The sequence below is a fragment of the Malaclemys terrapin genome, chromosome 9 (genome assembly GCF_027887155.1).
Source record: "Malaclemys terrapin pileata isolate rMalTer1 chromosome 9, rMalTer1.hap1, whole genome shotgun sequence".
Taxonomy (NCBI): domain Eukaryota; kingdom Metazoa; phylum Chordata; order Testudines; family Emydidae; genus Malaclemys; species Malaclemys terrapin.
In genome coordinates this window covers 28,919,972-28,937,325 of record NC_071513.1, presented here as the reverse complement: position 1 = coordinate 28,937,325, position 17,354 = coordinate 28,919,972, and the positions used below count along the sequence as shown (strand labels likewise).

The 17,354-nt window shown below is 42.2% G+C and overlaps 1 protein-coding gene and 2 long non-coding RNA genes across 4 annotated transcripts in view; 2 read left to right on the top strand and 1 right to left on the bottom strand.

Moving 5' to 3' along the window:
- Nucleotides 1-17,354, bottom strand: part of LOC128843372 (connector enhancer of kinase suppressor of ras 2-like) — a 530,962-nt gene that overhangs the window by 179,659 nt on the left and 333,949 nt on the right. Inside the window, exons 10-11 of the mRNA XM_054040175.1 lie at nt 4,640-4,773; nt 44-249 (exon numbers count right to left, since the gene is read on the bottom strand). Coding sequence (XP_053896150.1) covers nt 44-249; nt 4,640-4,773 — 340 coding nt within the window. The remainder of the gene's footprint in view (nt 1-43; nt 250-4,639; nt 4,774-17,354) is intronic.
- The window catches only part of LOC128843373 (uncharacterized), a 236,307-nt gene continuing 224,482 nt past the window's right edge, over nt 5,530-17,354 (top strand). For both annotated transcript variants that reach the window (XR_008446237.1, XR_008446238.1), the window contains exon 1: nt 5,530-5,556. This is a non-coding gene — a long non-coding RNA (uncharacterized LOC128843373). The remainder of the gene's footprint in view (nt 5,557-17,354) is intronic.
- LOC128843374 (uncharacterized) lies at nt 12,824-17,092 on the top strand. Its single transcript, XR_008446239.1, has 2 exons — nt 12,824-13,074; nt 16,221-17,092. It is a non-coding gene; the product is annotated as an uncharacterized LOC128843374 (long non-coding RNA).

Here is a 17,354-nt window from a genome sequence, read left to right as displayed (position 1 = left end):
GTTAATCCAGTCAACTTCTGAAGACCAAAGCAATCAAACATACCATGAGTGGGTGTCTTTTCTCTTCTTCGAACTCCTGTGGTTCTGCCTCTCTCATACTCAGAGCCCATTGGATGGCCCTCATCTTCAATTAATGTGTAATACTTTCCACTTTCATGCTCCAGAAAGTAGCTAGGTGACTCGGAGCCTTTCATTCCAGACTTTCCATATTTGCTGATGTCATCACAAGACATTATTCCAATTTCATCCCTAAAAATATTGACATAAAAATAATCCAAAGAGATATAGGGAAAAGGATCATTGAATGATGAAGACCTAAAGTGGACCTACCACTTCCCACTCTGTTCTAAACAATGGTGCGTCGTTATTAGGATATCATTTATTATGTGAAAGAGAAATTTGATATTTTGCACTATTTGGCAACAACTGAAAAAGAAAGTGAATGTACCTGCAGCCAAAATAGAAAGCAGTGCTGAGCATTTTTTTCCAATTTTCTTTAAAATAATTAGCTGAAATGAATTATTTTGCATTCAGTGTTTAGCAGACTTACGGGACAAGTAGTACTCATTTTTACAAAACATAGTATAGGCATTGACTATAATCATAAAAGAAAAAACACTGTTTCCAATATAAATTCCTAATGTGCTGATCATCAAAGACTCTGTGCTCAAATTTTACACCAAGTTAAAGAGGCAACAAATCTCAACATTGTCACTGTGGAATAAGAATGTTTTTTTACCCTGCATTAACTGTGTTTCTACAAGATCTTGCAGTCTGTGTGAATCCCACTAAAGATCTGCAGGTGCCTCGAAGACCCAAGATCAAATTCTTTTGAACAGCAGGGTCTCTTGTGGCCATACGTGCAATGTATGCATCCTGACGCTCATATGCGAGGGCATAGAGAATGGAGTGATGCAACCCTTCCTCAGGTCCCTCACAATTCCTGTGACAGCTGAGGATTCAGAGAGTGGGGATGGAGGTGGGTCAAGGGATTCATGCAAGATATCATCTTGGATAACTACTGTTACTGTAGGGTAAGTAATAGTTCTTTCTTCTTCAAGTATATGTCAGTGTGGATCCTATTGTAGGTGACTGGCAAGTAGTGTCCCCTCTGGATGATGGGTGAGGAGTTTCAGCTGCATTAGTCAAACAGATATTGTAGTACCATCCTCCTGAACTTGGCATCTACCCTGGTGGTAAGTCCACTGCATAGTGCAGTGGTCCCTGAACTGGGGAGCACAGAGGAATGTTTTGGGCTGGGTGCAGTGGGGTTCTGTTGATGTAAGCCTCTGAAAACACCTAGCATATGTAACTTCTGTAGATACCAAGGTTGCAGAGTGGCCTACAAGTCTTTTAGCGAATGGAATGTTCCATGAGTTCTGCTACTAAAGAACTCCATCCTTCAAAGGGCACGTCCTGTATGGTGACATGTGAGGGCTGAGTGGTGAGGATCTGCCACAGCCCTTTTGCCAGCTTGAGTGTGCTCTACTTTACAGAGAGGGAAAATCAGGTTGGGGTTGTGGAGATCAGTACATTAAAGAGCTTGTGAGATCTTTCTTGGATCACCTTGGTTTCAGTGGCCTGGGTCTTCACAATCTGCAACAGGAAGGCATGGAAAGCCTTAAAGTTGCTGTCAGTGTTGGAGCCTTGACTTCATTTGGTGATGATCATGATTCCTGAGATGCAGACAAAGATTAATGCTGTCCCTCTACTGCCACCTGCTCTAGATGCTGACATCTGGCTCTAATGTGAGTGGCCTGGCTATTGATGCTGGGAAGTGGGATGTCCCCCACTTCTTGATGTATGCAAAGGTGGGGAGGATTTGTTCTGGAACATATATTATGCTGGTCCCCAATATGGCCAGTATGACTGAAGTGGCATGCTGTAAGTGTATTTGCCCAGTTGAGGTTGGCTGGCCCAGTGCCATTCACATTTTGCCTAAGATGGGTCCCAGAATGGATGGCTTCCGGAAGTCTCCTTGAGGTCACTCTCCAATGATAGCAAAGAGGGATCTTTACTTGACACCAACAAGAACAAGTAGATTAGGGAGGGGGACGAAGAGTAAGTTTCCTCAACTGTTATGGCCATAGAGGGGAGTGGTCCCATTGCCAGGTGGTGCTGGTACTAGCTGCTGTTCTGGTATGATAGATGACCCTGGTTCCTCTGTTGAGGTACAGCTCAAACTGTTGACAGGCTCAGCAGTGAGGTAAGTACCAGATCTTTTTTCCTGCATGGTTGGCTTCCCTCTTCTGACTCATAAGAGATCGAGCCTTTGTCTTTGCAGGAGTGGCATTTAAATCCTTGTTGAGTAGTCCTGTGTGGTGCTTGGAGCCATGTTTATGCTTCATCTGGCCTTGCCTCTCAGAGTCACCCGACACTGTCAGGGGTGCAGCTGCTGGACCTGTTGGGGTCTGTGCCAAGGATGCTGGTGCCAAGATTGTTGGGGTTGAAGTTGTCAGTGCTGAGGTTATTGATGCCGATGTTGTTGGTACTTTCTTCTTCCTGGACTCTGGGGTGTGGGGTCTTCCTGAAGGACAATTGGTCAATGATGATTTTTTTTCTTCATTCTGGCTGTTAGTGTTTCCTCAAAGTCAGAACAGGTATAACTTGAGCTGAGAATCCCTGGACTTTGAGTCCTTGAGGAGATCTGTCTGGGAGGTGGCTCTCTCCCAAGAAGAAAAAGTATTACCTATGTCTATCTCTGAGATGAATGAGGCTGTCACAGGATGGGTAGGGATCGAACCTTGCCAGCTTAGGCTATGTCTACACTGCAAGCCAGGGGTATGTTTCCCTTGCTTGTGTTCATATACTCATGCTAGCTCTCACTGATCTAGCTTGAGTATAAACAGAAGCATAACTACGGTAGCACGGGTAGTGGTAGTAGAGGCCCAGCTGAGCCGTATGGAATACAAACCCACAGGAAACTGGTGGGTATGTACTTGACACAGCTCAGCCCTGCCTCCTCTGCTGCCACCTGTGGTACCACAGATACGCTGCTATTTGTACTCATGCCAGTTTGATGAGAGGAACCACAACCCTAGCTTGTTGTGTAGACATAGACTTAGAGTCTGCCATGAGACATGGTGGTTGGTGAGAAGTGCCTCATCCCGTTGTCAAAGGGCTTGCTGATGAGTTTTCTTTTTTCTTTCTTTCTTTTAAATGTCCAATTGGAAAGGGTTGAGAATATGAAGTTCTTCACAGTTTTCTGTGAAAAATACAGGTTTTGAAGCTCACAAGAGAGTAGTGGGTTGGACATTCACTAGGTTCTGTCTTGCTGTCTTGCGCAGTAACATGGAACTGAGGGATGGTCGTGGCTGCTCTGCCCATTAAGCCCTCTCATGGAAGAGCAAGGAGGCACAGGGCACATGTGAGACCTGGACAGACACTACTATTCAAAATATACCAATTTCTACATGCATGTGTGCTTGCAGTGGGATTCTTACTGACACATACCCTAAAACTCTTGTTCCAGTGGAGGGAGAGGAGCTTGGAGAAAGGGAACTGGTCTCTGGATTTCATGTTGAGGTTTTTGCAATTCACAACTCAACTGAAACGACTAGGTTTCACCTTGTGTCAGGTTAAAAGTGCACAAAGCTACTGAGTCTTGCAAAACTTTCTCCCAAAACCAAGCCTGGCCCTGTTCAATTCCAAATGGACCACCTCCTCACAACACAGGTTTGTCATGTCCACTCCACACCCTCCAACAACTTCAGAATTCACTTAACTCTCTCACGCTTCTCACTCTTCTGGCCTGGCTGGGTGACCTATTCCTAATATGTTATCTTCAGGGAGAGCATCAAAGTAAAGCTTTGGTTCTTACAATCCATAGGAAACCTCTGCAGAACATCAGATTTCCTGCCCAGTGCAATTCAGAAACACTGGGATCCTAAATACTGAAAGTTTATCTTTCTGCTAATGACTGAGCTGGCTTCTAACTCAGTCTAGAGCTGAGAGATGCCTTAGAAGGCACTGGTACTATCTGAAGATATTTCCTTTGGAGGGGGAAAGGGAGATTTCCCATCCTGGTTCCCTGGAAACAAAAGATGAGGAATCATACCAGCTGGTCATCCCTGAAAAGTCAGAAAGGGATTATCTGGCTGCCTCCTTAAAGGTGGCAGTCAGGGTAGAGGGACTACTACATCACTACTAGAAGTGCAAGCCTCTGAATAAGATAAAAGTAGTCTCGCCAAAGTCAATGAGACTTCTCACATGATTAAAGTTATGCACCTGCTCAAGTGCTTTGCTGAATCATGGTCTAAAACAGGTTTTAGTGTCATCTCCCAATCAGCTGTTTAAGTGGAAACAAAAGGTGCTATGACATTATTAAAAACAAAAGTCACTCAGAATTTTGGTATCTTGGCTAACATATTCCTTCCTCTTAATTCCACTGCACATTAACTGGCAATCCAGAATAGTGCTAGACTTTCATGGCTGCAGAGAGGATGATAGTTATGACATTTTCTACACATAGCCACTCTGTTACAGCTTTTTATTTTAATTAAATGCCTTGTATAACATCTTGAAATATTTGATTATACATAAAGTGGAAGGGAAGAATAAATTGTTTCTGTTTTCAAGTCTGAAGCAATTGACCTGTAAAATATTGCCTGAATATGCTCAGATTCATTGGGAGATTTACCTTGGGCCATAAAGTCCTGACATGGGAGAGAGGATGAAAATGTCCTGAAGAGCAGAGCTGTCAATTTTTGTGGACATGCCCATTGTGCTGGTTGGTGTTGTGGAGCTGCTTGTTGGACTGGTTGGAATCACAGGCTGCAAAAGAGAAACAAACAAATTAAAAATGAAACTCACCATTTCCATGCTACATTTCAGCAGTGCTCTAACAAAGCTGAACTGTGTTTTCCTAGCGGGATCACCATTCTCTTGGCTGCTCTCTTTTTTGGATTAGCCATAATTACAGCTTCTTGCAAAGGGGATGTTTATTGAAATTTCCCCCTGCTTTTGTAAGCATTGCAAGGACAAAGTTATTTGGTGGAAGAGACTGAACTAAAGCAAACATATCCGTATTAGTGTTAAAGATGTCATATGGAAAGTTTTAAAAATCATAACTCAATAAAGTATGATCTTTAAACTTCAAAAGAATAAGCAACAGATTAGAGAATACATAGAACACTGGGGTATGTTAAACCCACCCGATGCTGGACTGCAGGCAGGGCTGGCTCCAAGCATCAGCTGAGCAAGCTCGTGCTTGGGGGCGGCAGATTTCAAAGGGCGGCATTCCATCTAATCCTTTTTTTTTTTTTTTGGTTTTGTTTTATTTTGCGCTTCACCACATTGGCCGCCCCTGCAGGATTTTTCTTTTTGGTTTACTGCTCCCGCCGCCCTGTAGGGGGCAGAGGAGGGGAGCGCCCTGCATCAAGCCCGGTAGGGCAGCCCGCGTCCTTCCCTGCCTGCCGAACGGAGTGGCCTGGAGCCCTCCCAGCAGGCGGCGCAGTGGGAGGGGCCGTGTGCAAGCGCCCCGCCTAAGGAAGCCCTGGCCGCCCCCTTCTCTCTCCCCTCCCCCCGCTAGCCGGGGTGCGAGTCCCCGCCTCGCAGGTATTTTTTGTTTGTTTTTATTTTTTTTTCCTTTGCCGCTCCGGCAGGTGGGCCAGTTTATCGTCCCCCACCGCCCGCCCGCCGCTGTGGCCCGGGGCAGGTTTGTTCCACCCCCCGCTTTGCTGCTCTGGCCGGCCGGTTTGTTCTCTCCCCTCCCCGCTTCGCTGCTCCGGCCAGGGGCAGGTTTGTTTCCCTGGCCCCCCCTTTGGCTGCTCCGGCCAGTTCGTTGTCTCCCCTTCCCCTTCCTGCTGGGGGCAGGTTTGTTTCCACCCCCCCCCTTTGCTGGTCCGGCCGGTGGCAGGTTTGTTTGCCTCCCCCCCCCCCCCCTTGCTGCTCCGGCCAGCCGGGCGATTTTTGCTTTGGGCAGCAAAAAAGCCAGAGCCGGCCCTGACTGCAGGATAGCCATTATTCAAATGAAAGTAAAGTTGCACATGGTTTATGTTCTCCAACTGACCCCTTCCCCACTACTGATTAGAGTGGCCACTGGCCTATGCCCAGAACACTGGACATGCTGGTACTTCTGAAAATGGCATTGGCCCTCCCCTGTCTTCATGACCCCACCCTTGCTGTCATGATCTTGCACGCATGGTTCGTGCAAGGTCACACCAGTGGCGTGGTCTTCAAAATGGCAGCCTCCATTCTATGAGGCAATATCAGACAAAACCAAATCCAGTTTTATACCAGAACTGGACAGGGGACAAACCTTGGGGAAAAAAAACAGGACAGTCCAGCTTAGAACTGGAGGAATGGCCTGCCTATTACTAATTCAAGCAGATATTTCTGCACTTTCAATAGCTCTCCTCTCTATTCCTGGGGGAACACAACACCCATAGGTTTAATGTATAGTATTTATGCCCTGCTAAAAGGTGTGGAGTTGCTCCAAAAGTTAGGATTTGTCAATGGGAATGGAATTAATTATATACGGAAGCTAGTTGTTTCCAAATAGGATTTTTTCTTGGCTGTATCTGAAGAGGGAATTTCTATAGTGTATCCCAGGCTTTAATTGTATTTAATTATAGAGTGTACAATACAGATGGTAAATGAAAGAGTTCAGAACCATAATACTAGGGGAGGGGGAGAGAAGACTTCTTACTGCTCCTACCTCTCCCTTTGGGACATAACTACAGGATTCCTATGAAAACCGGATCTTTGGCCCATCCACTCCAGCTGCTGGTTATTCCTCATCTGAAAGCATAATCCTGTTTGAGACATTTGTGGCTTCATACCAACTGATTGTGAGGCCACAATTAATGAAATATAAATTAATCTGAGGAATAAGCAGAAACACCACCAGCACACATCTTATTTTAAAAAAAAAAAAAAGTGAAGTTCATCCCTGGTTGGAAGGATAGTACCACATAATGTTCTGAATGGGGTCTCTGTGGGAGGTCAACTGTCTGCATGCCCATCGAGGGCACTGCACATGTCCTACATGACCAGAAATGGGCTCAGCACCACTCATGGATAGACTGATGCACAGAGGCCATTTAGCAGTCCCAGGGCATTTCCAGATGAGCCAGAGAAGGATCCCTGGATTTGTGTTTATGTTGATCTAGTGGCCTCTGTATCCCATGCAATTGGCATGGAAGGTCTACAGCTGTTAGTCCAGCCTAAGGGCTGGGGAGATGGATTACACCTTCCTTACCGCTCTTCACTGTGTTTGCATAGAGCCCAGACACTTGGGCTCTAGGTGGATGGAATCAATTTCATCCAAAGATACCGTTTTCATGCAAATGTTTTTATTACAATATAAAAAGGGAAGAGCAATACAGACATTATATAGATCTGTAAACTATTTAGATGTGTCATTACACAGAACTTTTCAGAGAGGACTTTAGGGCTCAGGAGATTGGTAATGGAATACTCACCAGTCACTTATGGGGTCATTCATTAGTTCACAGCTAACCCAGATCACTAGTGATTGTTGGTTACTTCTAGCAGATTGCTGCTTTGAGTAATCTGTTGATGGTTTCACTCCACTTGCCAGTGGACAGATGTGTGCATAACTAAAACCACCATCATAATTGATAATTTCTCTGCCAAAAAGGTTTAAGAGTTCACTAGCCTGGACACTGAACTACCCTCTCACCCCTAAAAGAATGGCCCCTCCAGCTTAGTGTTCAGGAATACTGGCGGTATACTCTAGAAAACTCTGACTATGATTGTTCATACTAGTCTTTATGTAGATAGACAGAGGATGTCAGCATTCTTCTTGTCAGTTATCTCTCCAAAAGTTAATTTAGAGCAATGCTGGAGATAGGAGGGGAATTAAAAAAAATTAATGTGGAACCTGCAGTCTTTAAAATTGTAATTTTGTCTAGAAGTGTTTTTTCTGTTTCTAATTTTAGCTTTTCTAGGACTATGCTATTTTTTATGTTTATTAATACTTTTTATTATTTTTTTAGGCTTAGGACATCTGGCTACTTACACTACTTGCCCCTGTTTCACAGACACTGATAATAGATGATGCAAAATGGTTTAACACAGGCAAAAATGTAACATGAAGCTAGCAAACACAGTAAACTACAAAGCTCTTGTCTAATACAATTTGACTCATATTAGAACATGGAAATATAGGAATGAACAAACAATATGATGTTAAAAAATGGGCTGACCATATTACAAATGTCTATGCAAAGGTCCCACTTACAGCTGTGACATTATTCAGCTGATGTTGTGATATAAATCACTATTTGAGAAACCAAGCTAGATTTTTTATTCACAATATGAAAAGGTACAGGTTACTACCAGTCACAGTAATCAGCAAGGACTTGTCTTCTCACATCTGCTTTGGGAGCCACGCCCTGCAATAATATTACTAACAGGATGGTATGATTACAAGTAGTTAAAATGAGCTAATCATGCTGAATGAGATATTATGTTAATGTCCTAACCTTACATGACACCTGCAGTAGAAGCATCAAAGACTGACCCATTGATACTCTGTGGGTGTTGCTATAGGTAATTAATTAATAAAAAAGGAAGAAAGAAGGGCTATGGAAAAGGTAAATATTATATAAATGAATTTTAAAGTAAAAAGTTAAGGACATATTTTAATCAAACAATTTCTGGCTCCTAGATATAAGGATACATTTTCATTGTAACTGTGTTTTTCATAGATGCAATACAGTATGTCTATCTATAGACCATTGTATATGTATTTAGGGCATGGATAAATATCATATATTTAGGCAGGTTGTATAGATTATTTATGTGGAAGCCTCCAGTTTGAAGACACACAAATGTGTTTAAATATATGCAGCTAGTTTTCTAGCAGGCTAGAAGGAAAACCATGTGAATCTAGGAATCAGGTGGGAATACCAGAATTCTCTAGAACCACATCTTTAAATCCTGACTAAGCTCTTAGTCTTTCAGACATAGATAATTTGAATACCATGCAGTTTCATTTGTGGGGGTATTTTCAATGATATGCTAAAAATTCCATCCCCCATTAGTAATCATAAAAGATCCTATATTGGGTGACCAGATGTCCCAATTTTATAGGGACGGTCCCAATATTTGGGTCTTTTTCTCATATAGGCTCCTATTACTCCCCATCCCCGTTCCAATTTTTCACACTTGCTGTCTGGTCACCCTAATCCTATAACACTTTTCACAAGAGTGGGGATTTCACCCAGTGTCCTTAGCCAAAAATGTCCCCCCCCACATCCCAACTGCTGTGCAGCCTAAAACACTGCAAACACTACCAGATTTTATGTTTACTACGCCACCATTATTTCAATGGCTTTGTTTGTACACACTATGATCAGTAATTCTTGCAGGATTGTGAAGCATGTTACAATCCATCAAGATGAAAGGTGATAAACAAGGATCCTAATTTTCGGTGATAAAAAAACCCCCAAATTCTCTGATAAAAAACCAAAAAAATACATGTTTTTCCATGATTAAAATGTAATGCTGAACTTTAGTTTCTCTAGCCACAATATACATAGGTATCAGTTGAACACAATGTTTTATTGATATACAGTAGAACCACATTTATCAAGGTCTCCATTATCCAGCTCTTTGTACTAACTGAACCACCAGTCACCCAGGGCTGACACCGGCAGAAGTTGGGTATTCAGCCCCAGTCCCAGCCCCAGCTGCCCAGGGCTGACCGCCTGAGCCCCAGCCAGGCATTGAATAGGTAAAATTTAGTTAATAGTTAATATATGTTTTTATTTTTTCTCTGTAAAAATGAAAATTCTGTGTTTTTCTGTGACAAACTGATTTTTAGGATCCCTGGTGATAAATAGATGTAATTAATATTTATTGCCACTGCTTATCTGCAAGAGGTATCGGGTTTTTCCATGTCATAAGGAGAATTAACACCATGACAGCCATACTTTTAGAACTGAGGTGTTGTACATTCAATCAGTGATGGGTTAATCAAGGAAGCCATCACACATATACAGAGATTGTGGGGTTACTCAAGAATATAGATGGGCAGCCAATATTTTCATGCTTTCACATCTCCAAAACACCATATATGCATATAGACCCTGATTTTGGTCTCACTTCAGTGTAAATCAGGAAAAACTCAACTGAAATCAATGGGGTTATATTGGTTTAGAAGTTCTGTAAGCAAGAGAAGAATCAGTCTGATCGGATATGTCTATGGTACAACAGGCCTGCTGACGGAGGCCCCTGGCCCTTTTAAATTGCCTGGGCAGGCCGCACGGCTCTTAGGCGCATGAGGGATGGTACCAGCGGTGCCGAAGGCAGCCGGGCGGGCATGTGGAAGCCCTGGCCATGCTGGAAGATTACGTGTAGCAGCACAGCCGGCAGCTTGCTGGGCACCAGCCAGCGCAGGCGCGGCACCGCGTGCGCACACACACACATACTCTTCAGTGAATGCCATTGTCACCTCACATATTTTTATTTAAAAAAATATCTAGCAATATTCAGGAAGGCATCTTTGGCTTGTTTTCAGGCAGTTCAGTATATCACTATCAATAAGATTGGTCTCTGTCCAAAGATACAAAGCCCCACATTCAGCACATGCATACAAATGACTTTTCCTCTCAAGATCAGATGAAGTCCAACAGAGCCGCCCAGAGCGGGGGGGGGGGGAACAATTTGCCGCAGGGGCCCCCACAAGAGTTTTTTGGGGCCCCTGGAGCGGAGTCCTTCACTCACTCCAGGGGTCCCGGAAAACTCTCGCGGGGCCCGGGCCCCCGGAGCTTCTTCTGCTCCGGGTCTTCGGCAGCAATTCAGTGGCAGGTCCCGGACCACCGCCGAAGTGCCGGGTCTTCGGCGGCAATTTGACCCCAGGCCCCCTGAATCCTCTGGGTGGCCCTGAAGTCCAATATTTTTCCTAGCAATGAAAATGTGTGTTGTATGTTTTATTTCAACTTCCTCTTCCATAGCACATGTACTGTATGTGATCCTTCATATCCTATAAAAAAATTAATTTCATACCAGGTAGTTGAAGGCTGCCACCAACTCCCCCCTCAGTGTTCTCTTCTGCAGACTAAATAAACCCAGTTCCCTCAGCCTCGCCTCATAAGTCACATGCTCATTCTATATCTTATATTTAGCTCACAATTTGTTTAATACTGGTGCTGTAACTGGAAAAAAAATTTAACTACATCAAGCAACGCCACAACTTATGTATAGTGGGCTCTAATGTGTTATCAATAAGATAAACAGTAGTGTTGTAAACCTCAGCCATCCCTTTCTAGGGGGTCCATTGACTGTTCTGCTCTGGGGCCCGGAATTGCTGTCGGCAAGCCTGCGCTACAATCAGGAGGCATGACTGCAGGTTGTGTAGGCATGCCTGAGCTAGCTTTGATTAGCTAGTAACAGCAGCAGTGTAGCCATGCCAGCATGGGCAGCAGCATGGGCTACCTAGGATCCTGGTGGGGGCTTGTATAAAGAAAGCTAACCTGTGCCGCTGCCCATGCTGCTGCAATTACACTGCTATTATTACTCACGCTAGCTTTGATCTAGGTATGTTTCTAGGTATGTCTACATGAGCTACAATCACAACTCCTGATTTCAGTGTAGATACCCCCATAGAGGTTTTCTTCCCCTATCCACACAACTCTTTGATTCTTTTCAATGAAATCAGTGTTTCCATCTCTGGAACTACCAAAAGAGAATTTGCCTTCCTGTAACTAATATGACTTTAATAAAATCTGCTGAAAGGAAAATTATAGTATGAGAATTTGCTTCTCGGCATATGTTGCTATACAGTGAAAAAATGTACTGTATAGGAATTTAAATTAGAGAGAACTTGGAAATTATAATTACAACCAAGTGTTTGTATCAAATTTAAACAGTTTTGTCAGTTCAGTTATTTATACCCTGATCTGACAAAGCATTATCAGGTCCCCCATCAGTCCTCATTTCTCAAGACTAAACATACCCACACTTTTAAACCTTTTCTCATAGGTTAGGTTTTCTAAACCTCTTATTTTGTTTCTCTTCTCTGGACTCTCTCCAGTTTATATACATCTTTCCTAAAGTGTGCCACCCAGAATTGATCACAATACTCCAGTTGAGGCCTCACCAGTTCTGAATAGAGCGAAACAATTGCCTCCCATGTCTTACAAACAACACTCTTGTTAATATACCCCAGAATGATATTGGCCTATTTTGCAACAGTATCACATTGTTGACTTATATTCAATTTGTGATCCACTGTAACCCCCAATCCTTTTCAGCAGCACTACCTCCTAGCCAGTTGGGACCTCATGAGTAAATTATCAGAAAATTCACCGCTGCTACTCCTCTACATTGGTTGATTTACTCATGAAGGAGTTATGTTTACCCCGAAGGAAGAAACCAGAGATTCAATACCCCACCCTAAGTTGTCATAACCCCCCACAAAAGGTAAGGGATAATCATGCTCAAGGTTTTTGTCTCTGCACTACTACTAGGCTTCACCAGTTTCCTGCTGACCCTACACTGCAGTGCTTTTACTATAAGGTGAATGCACAACTGGTAGAAAGATATACTCAGAGTCATTATCAATGGTTTGCTATCAAACTGGGAGGATTTAGTGGACTCCTGCAGGGGTCACTCCTGAGTCTAGTACTAGTCAATATTTTTACTAATGACTTGGATAGCGTGTAGGCTTATAAAATTTGCAGAAGACACCAAGCTGGGAATGGTTTCAAGCACTTCAGAGGACAGGATTATCCCTTACCTTTTGTGGGGGGGTTATGACAACTTAGGGTGGGTATTGAATCTCTGGTTTCTTCCTTGGGGATAAACATAACTCCTACATGAGTAAATCAACCAATGTAGAGGAGTGGCAACGGTGAGTTTTCTGATAATTTACTCACAGTATAGAATTCCTAATCAACCATTTTCTTTCCTACTAGTTTGTTTTATGTTAGCAAAAAGATATACAAAACTACCCTCCTTTTTTACTTCATTTTTAGGTTTTTCTTTAAATATTCATACTCAAATTTTGCAAAACTACAGCAAGATTTGTGAAACTTAACCGAAATGGAATCTGTAAGTTTTCATACCACAACTAAAGCAAAAAGGAAAGAAGCAGCACAAATGGTGAGACCTAAATTAGATTTTGAAAATTCTATCAGGGCTGTTAAGGCATTAATAAGAGGTAAAATAATTTTTTTTTTAAAAATACACTTCTACCCTGATATAACGTGACCCGATATAACACGAATTCGGATATAACACGGTAAAGCAGTGCTCCGGAGGGGCGGGGGGGGGCTGCGCACTCCGGTGGATCAAAGCAAGTTCGATATAACATGGTTTCATCTATAATGCGGTAAGATTTTTTGGCTCCCGAGGACAGCGTTATATCGAGGTAGAGGTGTATTATTTTTAACTTGACAGAGTGACTCTGAGTGTCTGAAACCTTTTGAGATGGAAAGTTCTTTGCAAGTTTTTTTAAAGAGCGTTTCTGCACAGAAAATATAATTTTTTTGTTTCTCTTGGGAATATGTTCAGAGTCTACTGGTACATTTCAATTAAATAATCAAACAATTATTCCAGCACTTCATGAATATTTACTTTTTTTTCCTTTGATTACTTTATTTACTTGCTGCATTTCATTGCATTCTCAGTGCCAACTAATCTAAGGACCAAATTCATATTTACTCATAAAAAGGCATATACTTAAAATTGCGGAGATTTATAAATGCATAGGACTTGCAAATATTATCATTATACCTGCTGTTTTTCAGTCATGTACTACATCAATGAATATTTACCAGCTTCAAAGGAATGATTCAGCAATATTCATAAGGTGTTCTAATCCTTACTCACGGGTGTTCTTTCTGTATAGTTATTTGTTACTTTTACTAATATGGGGCCTGGTCCAGTAAACCCTACTCATGTGAGTAGTCCCATTGAATTGAATGGGTCTACTTGGGTAAGAGCTACACATAGAAGTAAGGGTTTAAAGAGTCAGACCCAGTTATGAAACCACTGATCAAAAATTAGGAAAAAGGCTTTCCAGTAGAGGAAAAATTAAGGTGTAAAGCTGCTTTCTATTGTAAGTCTCACTAGTTACAAATGTTCAATAGGATGGAAGTTAAAACAGTGGATCCCTTTCCACTCTCTTGTGTAGCAAGTATAAAAAAAACCCTGTTGGCTGCTAGGGCTTTAAGCACTGCTGAGGTGCCATGTAGCTATGTGGCTTTCAACAAACACAAACTTTTATTCTACATTTATATTTTTATGTTAATAAAATAAATGATAGAAACTGAGCCAGCCCCTCAACTTGTGTAAATTAGTGTTCTAATATCAACTGAGTTATGCTAATTCACACCAGCTGATGATCTGGTCACTGTCTTCAATAACTTCTATCACCAATATTGAAACTCTGTGAATTAACAGTAAACATAACTAGCTTAACAGTGCTTCAGCTTTAAACAAAAATGAGACCAATATGTGAACCCAAAGAGAGCAAACTCATCTCTTCCCTACCTTGGCACATATTTGTGACAGCGTACCCCGTAAGACTTTTATAAATACCCCCCCATAAAGCATGTATGATATAACTGGAATATGTTTTGTGCTGCCTGTGCCATGTAACATATCTCCATAAAGGTTATGGTCTACTATATCTATTCATCCTATTTGTACATATATATCATTTTCTACTTGAGGTTAAGAATATGGGCTGTATGCTTGCTTGGTTTCTAAGTAAGCTTTGTGAGGCATTTGGTCAGCTTGTTTAGGAAGGAATTCGCCAGCTTAAGTACCTGATCAGGAAACAATGGGGGAACAATGCATCTTGGAATGCTCCAATCCACATAAGAAGTCTTCCTGGAGACATGCAAGATACCATGCAGGGACATGTGACTTGCCCAGGTGACTCCAGAACTCAATCTTGGAGCTGGACTTTGCATAGGAGGGAGGAGGGGGGTCTCCACCCACAAGAGAAAGTCTATTTAAACCCATGGGAGACCCCTCCAGGTTGTCTTCAGCTGGCTAAGGAAGGAGCCTCTCCATCCCCCCAGGATACTTGAAGGGAACTGGAACAAAGGACAGTAACTATAGGGAGTGTGAGTGATTGCTGGACCCAGGCTAAAAGGAGATTAGTCTGTAAAAGGGAGCATTCTGGAACTGGTGAGGAACTTATCTGTATTTAGTTTGATTAGACATAGATTTGCGCATTTTATTTTATTTTACTTGGTGACTTACTTTGTTCTGTCTGTTACTACTTGTAACCACTTAAATCCTACTTTCTGTATTTAATAAAATCACTTTCGTTTTATTAATTAACTCAGAGTATGTATTAATACCTGGGGGAGCAAACAACTGTGCATATCTCTGTATCGGTGTTATAGAGGGTGAACAATTTATGGGTTTGCCCTGCATAAGCTTTATGCAGGGTAAACCAGATTTATTTGGGTTTAGACCCCATTGGGAGTTGGGCATCTGAGTACTAAAGACAAGCACACTTCTGTGAGCTGTTTTCAGGTAAACTTGCAGCTTTGGGGCAAGTGATTCAGACCCTGGGTCTGTGTTGGAGCAGAAGGGAGTGTCTGGCTCAGCAAGACAGGGTGCTGGAGTCCTGAGCTGGCAGGGAAAACAGGAGCAGGGGTAGTCTTGGTACATCCGGTGGCAGCTCCCAAGGGGGTTTCTGTGATCCCATATTCACCCACCCACATACACACAATGAAATCTGTAGTTGAGACCACTTCTTATTTTTGTTATGTGCAGTAATTAAAATTTATTTTCATTATGCTAGCATTTTCCTTTAAGCAACCACTTTCAATTAGTTGCAAGATTTCCATAAAAATATTTTCACCTAAGATATGTTTAACAATATATATCCATTATCCCTCATCAATTTTCTACAGTTGGCATCACAGTACAGGTTGTCTCATGATGAAGACAGAATAAATTTTCTATTGTAAAATAATTTATAGTACCACACTAAGTACTACTGGGGCACTATCAGGGCCGGTGCAACGCATTAGGTGACCTAGGCGGTCATCTAGGGTGCTAACATTTGGGGGGGCAGCGACCGCGGCGGCTGGATCTTCGGCCGCCCCGGTCATCAGCGGTATTTCGGGGCCGGAACCTTCCGCCGCCTCTGTCAGGGGCGGTATTTCGGGGGCGGCAAAAAAGGTGGTGGTGCTCCTGGGCACTACCGGTGTCCTGACAAGTTGTATTAAACCTCACTACGGCAGCCACTGAATGAAACTACCTCCTGTCTTATACCTCCACAGATTAAGAAAGAATTTCTCCAACTGCATCATCATAAAACAGGGACAGTTTGAAGGAGAGGAAATTCATGAGGGCATCTGGAGAGAAAAAACCCAAGCATCAATGCTTAATGTAGTAGTATCTTCTTTGGATCAAATTTCCACTACAAAATGTTACTGTGGCTGAATTCAGAACAGTCATGTCAAGTGACACAATGCTGAACAGGGTTCATCCTAGTCCACACTGACTTCTAAATGGTATTCAGCATTGTGCTTGTTAATGCAATTGCTAGCAAGAGTTCTCAGGCATAGTAACATGTAAAACAGGCCTTTTTCTTTGCTTTTTCCTTCTTTGCCTACTTACCTTGGTAGAGAGAATTTTGGGCAAATATACAGACTATATGATTGCAAAGTAAAGCTATCAGGATACGGTATCTGAACAGTGAATTGAAAAATCCTCTAATACAAAGAGGAAGTAATCTCAGAGAGCTGCACAAGAACCATCAACTTGTCATTTGCCCGTCCACATTGCTCCCAGGCCTGTTCTTACAACACTGCAGAAATTATCCATTACACAAGGCACCCTGTATCCAAATGCATATGATTGAGGATATTCAGCCAATTAAGCCATACGACTGAGAATATCCCTAAGTGCTTACCATATTACATAGAATAGGAGCTAACTATTTGTAACAGAGAAGTTTCATTATGTAACTATCCCTTTTGCTGCAAGTTTTACTAGTCAGACAATGGGCTGCAATATGGAGTTCTATATTTCAATCACAACTGACAGCAAGATCTGTGTGCTGGGCCTACTGCCTGCAATAGGAAGGATGTTTCCACTTAGAAATAACCCTCTACATTTAAAAAAATATTAAATATTGTTTTAAAGCTGAGTGAAGTTATCAGTGTTTATTTTTAGTAAAAAATATTTCTTTATCAGGAAAAAAGTACTTGTCTTATTTTGCCTGATAAACACAGAGCTGAAGCACCTGAAATTTGGGTCAAATAGGGAAACAGCATGTGAATGCAAAGAAAAATTGCATTCATTAGTTTGTGAAATTTTAGATCTTCCTGAAATAAATTGAGACTCAAGAGGCACATCTTGATAACTTTGGTTTCCTCTTAGACGTATGAGAGAGATGCGGCTTTTTAAAA